Here is a 10866-nt window from a genome sequence, read left to right on the forward strand (position 1 = left end):
CCTGCCCCTCGCCCTGCGGCACTCGGGCCACCACACGTTACACGTGTCTGTTGGTGTCTGGTGGAAAACGGAGAATGCAGATTATTTCTGCAGTAGCAGCTCAGCATTTGCAATCTTTATTATCCAAATATAGTTATAAATGCCCATAAATTGAAAAAGACATTCTGTACATCACCATTAGTCAACGATCATTTTAAATCCTGCGTGTTGGAGTACTGATGGACTGCAATATGTATTAAGAATGTTGTTTTTAATTTTTTTTTTTTTTATTAACAAGACGGAGGACATAACAAGGTGTTACTCACCTTCAGTTATAGATGAATAGGCAATATTAATCATGGTGGAATTTTTACAGCAAGTGTGTAAACACTTCAGCAGAGCTAAAAATAATTATAGTGATAATTATAGTGATGACAAATAATATTGACACCCTATGTTTGCTTTCTCCAACTCTGTAGCACACAGACAGGCCTGCTCCATCATGTATGGCAGGAATAACATGGAATTGGTCTTAAGTAGCTTGAAAATGTCTTGATGCTTCTATGTAAATGTAACGAGCCTACCGATCAGTTTGATAGCCTACCGATCAGTTTGATTTTGATCCTAAGGAACTCTAGGATGAATAATGGTAGCGGTACACTAGTGAAATGACCAAAAATCCCCAAATATGCAGGATTATCTTGCCATGCCATGAAGGGCAGTGTCAGAGGCTACAGTTTGTCTACACGTCCATCTCATTCTGCTGCTGCCACACACACACAGTGCACACATACACACTGCACATGGCGCGCACACGCATAGCCATTCCTGTGCTGTGAGGTTTGCTGTGAGGGGGTTCTGTTCACAGAGTAGATTCTCCTATTGGTTGATCTCCTATTAATAAATACTTTTAATACGGCTCCAATGTTCATTCTGAACAGACTTGAAAGCACTCTCTATGTGAATAAAGTGCTGCAGTTATCATTATTCTGACTATGATTCCAGTATCATTCACAAAAAAACAGCAAACCAGGTTCTCTCATGACCTTACATCAATATAGTCTATAACCCATGACAGGACAGAGGATCCACATAAAACACCTCAGCCACATGTAAAATGAATGTATCTACGAGCAGAACTCCAGAATCAGATTCATTAAATATTCACGAACACTGAGGAATGCCTCTAAATTATTCAGACATAACGTGTTTCCTATATTTGGGATTTTTAAATGGCTATATATAATTATGAGAAACATATTAAACCACAGAAGAACAGCATCTAGAAAGAGAGAATCCCTTGTGAAAGTGCAGGGTGAAGGAGACCCTGTGGGAGAAATCATGAAGCCATCGAGTCCTTAGCTCCAAGGACCAAAGGTGTTTCACAAAGCAATACAAAGTTTTGCTTATACAGGCTTATACATATATATTTGTGTGAATCGTACAACCAGACATTAAGGGGAAAACCTTCCTTTCATTACCACTTTCTCTGGAACTAGACTGTAATCAGATCTGTCAGGCAGAAATAACAGGCACACCTGAGATTAAAAGTTCCTCGGGACGAAATGAAAGATTCATATGCTGATAAAGAACAAGTCTAGACAAGATGTATTTTGCATCTAGTGTGTTAAAAAAACTATATTTCAAAAAAGTTTCCATTTGAAGAACGGAAATGGCATCTGATAGATTGCTTATTGTCACAACAGCGTTGAAAACCTTATGGTATTTTTAAATGAAATAAAACCATTCTTTCCACATATTGGACAAAAGACATTTTTTTTTTTTTTTTTTTTACTTTAGCAGAAACACAAGGCTCTACTATCCAGGCCCTGCAGGGCTCTCCCTAAACAATGCCCAGCTGAGCCAACCACTGTCAACATCACAAACTCTCTAGTTTCAAGCTTCACGGCTAACTCAGAAGACCAACGGCTTATCCGCCGCTATAAATGAGGCTTCTGGATGGCATGCAAATTAGTATAGTTCTTGTCAACGTGCGTAAGTTACTAACATCAAAAAACAGAATGAACATGCAAGTTTATTTAATGCTGAAAAACACAGAGGTGTTTTGGCTTCTTTTGTCCTTGCTATTAAAGGTAGTCAAATATTTGAGCATATTTAAAATCCTTGGAGGGCAATACAGCTAGTACAAATATTCCAACAGCTAATTCATGTGTGATTTCTCATGTTCAATATTTTTGGCCTGTAAGGTATATATACCCAGACCGAATCGTTCTGTGATTACAGTTTGAGGCCTGAGACAGTGGCAGAACAGAGTGAGCGAGAGGCAAGGGTGAGGCAAATGTGTCTTTATTCTCCATTGCTCAACTAGGTCAATAAGCTGCAACGCAGTGATGAAGAAAACAAAAGTAGCCAATGCGTAGGCTTAGCACTGATGAGCGGCATGTCGCTCAAAGGTCCGCTAATGTGTGGAAGCTGTGGGCTTAAAGACAGGGGAAACAAGGAACATGCGAGTATGATCAGTATACGGGGGAATCGGACCGGGGCAGGTGCAATGCATGGTTCTGTGCAAAAGTGGGTGTGTGTCTCCTGCTGGATGACGCGCCTGCCGTGACAAGGCCTTTCTTTTACAGCCCAGTAAAATTAGATTTCATGGCTCTGGAATGATAAGCAGAAGAATATTTGGAGAATAATAAAAGGAAATATTTTGGAAATATTAAGCAGGAGTGTTTGTGGAATATTACAAGGAAGAATGCATCCAGAAAATTCATTTAATTAATAACACTAAAGTTTTAACACACCCTCTAACATGTACACACTTGCAGAGGTACACACACACCTCATTCACACACCCATGATGCTGGCACGGCAGGTCGCAAACGCGAGCCGTGTAGAGCACAGTGACGTTTGTTAGCACACAACATACAACAAGCGTAGCACACAGGCTAACGGAAGGTTAAACACTGACAAACATCCACAACTAAACAAGACTTATATACACTCAAGACTACGACACAAAACGAGGAACAGGTGTGATACACGGGGATGACACACACACACACACACACACACACACACACACACACACACACACACACACACACACACACACACACACACACACACAGACGTCTAGAAGGAGGGGCCGTACCGTGACACCAGTAGCGATGTATGGTAAAACTGAGAAACCAATATACATAGCAGGACAGCCCCTGTGAGTTCCGATAATTAACACCTCAGAAAAAGTAACAATAACTTGCTGGTAGGTGATAGAGAGTGCACCAGTGTCCAGCTGGGTCACATGTCCCCCACTCCCGTTACTGCAGTTCTCCAGATGCTGAGCCTCACCCTCCTCTATCCAGCACACACCAGCAGACATAGCTTATGATGTCATTTGACTCTCTCAAACACTGATCCACAGTGCCTTTGATTCTGAATGAGTGTTACTCAGTTTAAAACTGAATTGCTGGAGTGGAGAAAAACCTATAAATACAGAAAAGCCAAATGATTGGAATGTTGGCGGGGTTTATAGGAAAACCTTATTTTAACTTTTTGTCTGAAAGAGCTTAGGGAGAGAGAGAAACCCCAGCTCTGACAATACAAGAAGACCCAGAAATAAATTTTACTGAGGCCTATTATAAAGATAGGCAGGTGCAACAGCTCATGTGGACAGAATATCCCTTGCTGTCTCTCAGGGTTTTAGCTTTCCCATTCCCCTACCTGATCAACAGCGCAGTCATACAGGATGGAGTCAGAAACAAAGCTCCTCTCTCTAAGCTTTAAGATCAGGTGTATTTCTCTCTCCAGACAGGCACCAGAGGTATTTTTATGCCATAGCCTGAAACAAATATTGCCAGAATAACTTTGAAAGAGTCCTGCCTCAGCAAAGGGGCAGGGGTTCCAACACCCTGTCTCATTTCCTCCCATAATGCTGTGATGAAGGAACATGTGCAGTAATGTTTTTCACTGCCTGAAACAAAGCTAAACTGTATCCCAGCTGCCACCATCAGCGGCTACGCTGGGTGGCATGTGTGAAAGCCAAGATGTGAGCTCTGAGGAGAAAAAGTCTTTCCTCAGGGTGTATGCCTTTTCTCTTAAATTAATTCCAATTGGCTGTGCTTTCTGGTGCATCAGAAAACACTTGAGTCCGGGTTCCGCATAATTTTTAAAATGATACAACAAGCAGAAAGCCTACAGAGAGATACCAGCGGGCTGGGGCTTGATGTGACTCAGCATGGGGAAGATGAGCAAACTGTCAGTGACCTTCAGCTAAGCAGGGCTGCTCCCTTCTCCGAGACCCCACCCATCTCTGCCTTGCTCCAGAGCAGCAGAGCCAGAGTAATGGGGCTGACCACAGCTACACACACAAACTGTATCCCAGATGCCACCACCACATCCCTACACACATCCCTACACACCCAGTCTACCATACATGTTAATAGGCAACTTAAGAGTCCGGCTCATCATTTCCTGTGACCCAGTTACACATTCCCATGCAGTATGTACTGTATGGATAAAGAGAAAAGGAAGAATGAGAACTTAATTTGGGAGTTATTGATGGCCCTCAGTCTGCCACAGAAATCCAGTAACCACTATTGCAGAAACATGACTAACATGTTCTGACTCTCCCCTGCAGACTGCAGGTGTCTGATTAAATAGAACTGAAACTGCTGCTATTCTAGTGAATAATTTCTTACATACAGATTGTCATAGCCTAAAATAACTTTCTCATGCTGTGGGGATATATGTAGCAAATTACAGTTTCATTTGTTTTGTTATTCGACTGTTAATTATATTTTTGATAAATGTATTACTCTTGAAGTCCGCCTTCCTTCTGTCACGGAATGCTCCCCCCCCCACGAGTCACATGGTATGGCCCACCGTGTGCAGGGGACTTTAGGTTTGTTGCCACGCCCTCCATCATGACACGCACCTGCACGGGGTTAATGTTGATTGTATGTCCGTTTATTTAAACCCCTGTCAGTGTGAGCCTCATTGTTCGTGTTAGTGTCAAGTAGTGTGTAGCCACTGTTAATATAATCCTACATTTGTATTTTATGTTGTCATTGTCACTGTCGAGTGCCACAAGTGTTCTTTATTTTTTCTGTCATTAAATGTTTCATTTGGGCTGTGACGGTTTCTAGTAATGGGTTAATTGAAAAATCTTTTTCATGTTTTAATATGTATTAAATTGTGCTTTGGATCTGTTGTCTTTACTTAACTAAATATTCATTATTAGTGTATAATATCTCTTTGTAAATCTACCATTCAACACTGTACTAAACCGAAACCTTTATTATGCCAAGACTCTACTAGGGCTCGTTACTAAGCAATACATTCACTCATTGGTTTATTTTGGGGGTCATTTATATTAGATGGCAAAACAATTTTTTTTGTCAACGAACTAGCACTTACTAGTGGTTGTCCTTTTTTCGTAACCAGCAAGCTTGCTGATGGCTGTGATCCTTACCCTTCTTAGACAAGGAGTGAGATAAGTGCTTCACTGTTAGTTCTATAAGATACAGAATTGCACAATACTGCAATGTGCCATGCTTATCAACATAATTACTTATGTCCGGACAGCAAGTGTAAGTGCATTCCACCGTCTAGGAATGTCTTCCATGAGACTTGAAGCATGGTATTTCAAGCCGCACCATACGTGAGGTTCGAAGTACTCAAGGTATGGATTGGTATGGAACAGAACTAACACTCAGTGAAGAACAAAGCAATTGCAATTCAATAATACTGTCTTCTCAAAAGAATCATTTGGTTAAAGAGGACTTTCTGACTGACTTGATCAGTGTTAACTGCCCCTTATGGGAACAGCATGAGGGAGATGAAGCATCTTCATCAGAGATACAGACCATTCCTTCCACATTCCATAGAGGACCCCACTGATTGAGGAAAGAGGTGACCGCACAGGGTGACAAGACAGCACAGGATATGATATGTAATAACACAGGGATGTGGATGTGATAACACAGGCTGGTGTGACAGCATAGGAAGATGTGACAGCAGAAACACAAAGTGAAGCCACACACACACACACACACACACACACACACACACACACACACACACACAAATACAAGCTGTTTGCAATACCCGATTTTTAATACTGTGTACATAAAACATTATAAATATATTTGTAACATCTGTGCATGGGATAAGTTGCAGGCATAACACTATAAAAACAGAAAAATAAGGCTTTATAAAGACATATGTTGCTCAACTTTTCAGAATATGTATTTTGAGAAGAATATTGTAATAACCCAGTTCTTAAATATCATTAAACACTTTTTAAGTGATGTTAAGTTATTAAGCTGAAGTACATCATCTACTGACCTGGCCACTGTCATCATAGGAAGTGCTTGTTGTCTGTCAACCAGCATCTGCACCTTTCCCTCTCCCCCTCTCCCCTCCTCTCCTCCTCATTTTTTCCCCCACTTCCCCCTCGCCTCTCCTTCTCCTCCTCCTCTGCCTCCTCTTCCTCTTACAGGTAATACAAGAAGAGCTTTTCAGGGATTGTTAACTAAATGAAACATATGAGGGACAGGAAAAGGAAAGAGAGTCTCCTGCAGTCCCCCGTGAAGCACACACTCCTAGCCCACAGAGAGACATGGAGGCTTCCTGCTCAAGCTCTCTGTACCAATGCTACTCCTGGGACAGTACAGTGCTGCAAGCATCTTACCTTTGACAAAAAACTCCCCCTGTGGAGTGGCAAATAGCACAGGAGTGCATAGGTGAATGCCTGGTTGTGTATGTGCATGTGTGTTTGTGTGTGTGTGTGTGTGTGTGTGTGTGTGTGTGTGTGTGTGTGTGTGTGTGTGTGTGTGTGTGTGTGTGTGTGTGCGCGTGTGTCTGTGTCTGTATGTGTGTGTGTGTGTATGTGTATAATCCTTAAGAGAATCAGACAGGCATGTCCAGTCCTTAACAGCATGAAGAGGAGGCAGCAGACAGACAGCAGGTCAGGGCAAGACCAAAAGGGTCAGTCTTAACACGTTTGGTGTGTCATGACTAATACAGCTAGCGGATGATAACTATGTGAATTTAGAGAGACAAAATGTAGAGAGACCAAAAGGGATGAAGAATGGAATGATGCGGTCTTACCTTGTACACTTCACCGTATGAGCCATTGCCTACTCTCTGCATCATCTCAAAGATTCCCACAGGGTCCTACAAAGAGACAATAACATCCTTACAGCTCCTATCACAGTCATTACCAAAACGTGATTCAGAGTTCTGCATTCTGACAAACTAAGACTACACTCTTAATCTTCAAAATCTTAAAAGAAATCAGTTAATAAGTGGATATTATGATCATTAGGGGTCATTTTCTCTCATGATCACTGTGATATCTCACCATTGATAGCTCAGCATTGGGCTATTTCCTGCATCAGTCCATCTGACATCCATTCTCACTGCCTTATATCACTGTCTGTGTACACCAAGCCAGTTCCTTTCCCACACATACATCTGTGACTGAAACGTCTCTGTTTGGAGCCACAGACAGCAGATGTGCTCATTTGCATAATCATGCCAGCCTCTGCAGCCACTGTGGCATGCATGAGCGAAAGGTCTGCTGGCGCACTTAAGGTTTGAATCCCAGCTGTTGTGTGCTGTTTGTGGGTATACGACTACTGGCTTCCATATTGGGATGAAAAATTAAAATAAAACATTGTAAATAAAACCAGTGCCTCTGCAGTCATAGGATGGGGGACATGTGCTTCTACAAAACTGAATCTGAAAAGCCCAGCATGAACATAAGACATGAGTCAGTGAGTAAGGCCTACATGTCAGGAGAGAAGCATAAGAGCTCCCCAATTACAAAATGGCTGTGATAAACTAATCTCAGCTGTCCAGTAAGAATGCATCTTTGACAATTTACAGTCTTATTTCCTCCACACCTTCTATGTCACTTTCTTTCTGTGTCTCTCCATCTCACAGACACATACACCCCCCCCCCCCCCCACACACACACAAACTGGTGTTTTTTATGCTGAGTCACAAAAGTAATGGCTATGTGAAGTTCAGACAATGAGTCAAGCCGTTGATCACTTTCAGGAGTTCCTGCCGAACCAGAAAACCACAGACACACTCACCCCAACGTACCATCAACATCTCATACTTAAACTGACATCACAGGCCATTTCCTTGTAAAGAAACTATGGGTATTTGAGAGCAGAACATGGTGTACCAAACCCCCCCCCCCCCCCCATCCCAAGGCTCTGCTCCCATTCCCCATTATAAAATTCCCCACATACAGCTCCACCATTGATACCCAGCATGCTGCAAGAGTGTCAACACTGAGCCCTGATCTCCAGAAAGCATGCTGGGGCTACCCTCATCCAGCCCAATCAGATCATTTTTACTCAGAGCCACCACACGCTACTTGGAAATCATCTAACATGGTCACTCAGGTCTGGACTTACAGTGGGTTCATGCCTGGCATGATGCAGACAGACTTGAAAGTACATAAGTACTGTTACAATAAATAATAGGATTTACTTGTGTAAGTACTGTGCAATGGCTTTAAGCCTGCATGGGCACAGTGCACTGAATGACGGCAGATATACTGGCAGTAGTGAAATGTAACTGAAAACATGATGCATGAAATATAAAAGGAGAATAACCTGCCGTGACAGACACACTTTGTAACTCAGAGCAACAGCAAGTAGGTCAATAGGCATGGGGAGGGAGCTGCTGAGGACAGCTAAATATTAGCATACAGACTGACACAAAGACTAATGCACTGAGGCGCACACACACACACACACACACACACACACACACACACATACACACACACACACACACACACACACACACACACACACACATACAAAGACACACAAATTCCACTCTGGCCCAGCCTGCCGCTCTGCTGTTCTCATGCCACTGTGGTTAACACATCCAAAAAAACCAATGCATTTCCACTGTATTTGGACTGAGTGAGAGGAAGACAGGTCACGTTCACATTGACAACCAGGTCACCACTGCCCTGTCCCACAGCATGGCGCCTACATACAGCATCATTGGCTGCACACACCACACACACATCACCAGCACACCTGCACAACCCGTCAATCCCATGCTGCCTTACTCAGAAGGGAGCAAAAATGTGATCTCACCATCTCTGTCTCCCATATTCATACTCATTGTCACACAGACACACACAGAGACGCATACACGCATACACATGCGGTAGCAGTGGGCTGTGAATGGGTGCAGGTAGTCAGGAGATGAGACAGCAGATGGAGAGGCAGCTGCTCTCTGCAGAGGCAGTGCAGTGATGTCCTCATCCTGCTGAGACCACCAGAATAGAGTGCAGCAGCAGAGGAGCTCACACACACAAACCAATGCAAACACACACACAGATGCACAAACATGAACACGGATGATTGAAAGTGAGAGCATTCTGCATAGAAAGGTTCTGTTATTAAGCACATTACCACAGGTACTATATAACAATGTGTAATGGCCAACTAACTATGCATTCCTTTAAATACAGCAAGACCTTCCTTTGCATCATGGTGCCATGCAGTCCTCTATGATGCAAAAACATACATACACACACAGTACCTGTCAATAGTTTGGACACACCTACTCAGCTATTCCTACTCTTATTTTCACTATTTTCTACATTATACAAAAAGAGTAAAGGTATAAAAACAATGAAACAACACATATGTGATTAAGCCCTGTTAAACAAATATTGTTATTGTTGAAACAAATATCTAAGCAGCCACCCTTTACTTTTGACAGGTACTGTACATGTACACGCACACGCACACACACACACACACACACACACACACCCACACACACACACACACAGCAGAAAGAATACAAAGGCCTGTCTTTCCTTTCCTTGAATCTACGTAATATAGCAACTTCTCACAAAGACAAAATCAGACTGAAAACCACAGATTAACACTTCCACTTAACACTCACACCCGTGATTGTGCTGAAACGACACCTTTACCTCTTTTAAGGCAGCAAGCTTACATTAGTTTAAAGATGAACACTAGTACCCGAACCTAAATGCACTGGCACATAGACTATCACACTGACCCATTCACCCATTTTTGAACAGACTTATCTTACTATTTTTCTGTGTTAAGCATTTTAGCAGCACTGCTGTGAACTCGAAGGTACAGTTCGGCAGGGCATACGTGGAAACAGTGAGGAATTTTGTTTGTATAAACGACTCAAGCACAGCAATTAGATGCGCAGTAAGACAGCTCACAGAAGGCGGCTGCGCTCTTCGGACCTCTATGGAATAACGGAGACGTTTAACTTCTACATTTTATTCTACACGTCAAAAACATGTGAATGCATCAATTTGTCACGCTACATTTAACATTCCTACAGACAGCATCACAAGTAACGATTTAGCCGGCATCTCTTGATACACTACATCTGGATACACAAATAAATGGCAAATACAGAACGTTTATTTCAACAGTTCTTTTACATTTGTAACCGTGAGCTGGAACGCAGTGAAATCGCTATGACGCAAAAATGTATTTATAATTTTAGCTTTTAAACGAAAATAATCCCACAGACAGGTGCACCTCCATCAGATCGATTCAGTCGGCACTAAAATCTCAAACTTACCCTTAAATTGTTAAAGTCGATTTCCTTCAGACTTCGAACTGGAGGATCGCTCGCCATGTTTACATTAAATGAAAATCAAATTTGGGGTGAAAATTGTTTGTCCGCTAAGTAATTTTCTTTAATATTTAGTTGTTTTCTTCCTTATAATAGTTTTTTTTTTTTCCTGTCACAAACATACACAAACTGCAACTACCAATGCATCAAAGTAATCACGCTCTAGTTGATCCAAGCGTCTGGTAAATAATGCGCTCAGCGCAAACTCCAAATCTATACTAACTGCACCCTTTCCGCAAAATACAAAACGCAAAG

General features: G+C 42.2%; 1 protein-coding gene across 2 annotated transcripts in view; it reads right to left on the reverse strand.

The window, feature by feature from the left end:
• Nucleotides 1-10866, reverse strand: part of tnika (TRAF2 and NCK interacting kinase a) — a 45081-nt gene extending 34215 nt beyond the window's left edge. For both annotated transcript variants that reach the window (XM_035534128.1, XM_027008561.2), the window contains exons 1-2: nucleotides 10558-10866; nucleotides 7048-7113 (exon numbers count right to left, since the gene is read on the reverse strand). In XM_035534128.1, coding sequence (XP_035390021.1) covers nucleotides 7048-7113; nucleotides 10558-10614 — 123 coding nt within the window. In that variant the 5' untranslated portion in view covers nucleotides 10615-10866. The remainder of the gene's footprint in view (nucleotides 1-7047; nucleotides 7114-10557) is intronic.

This window comes from Electrophorus electricus, chromosome 15 (genome assembly GCF_013358815.1).
Source record: "Electrophorus electricus isolate fEleEle1 chromosome 15, fEleEle1.pri, whole genome shotgun sequence".
Lineage (NCBI taxonomy): Eukaryota > Metazoa > Chordata > Actinopteri > Gymnotiformes > Gymnotidae > Electrophorus > Electrophorus electricus.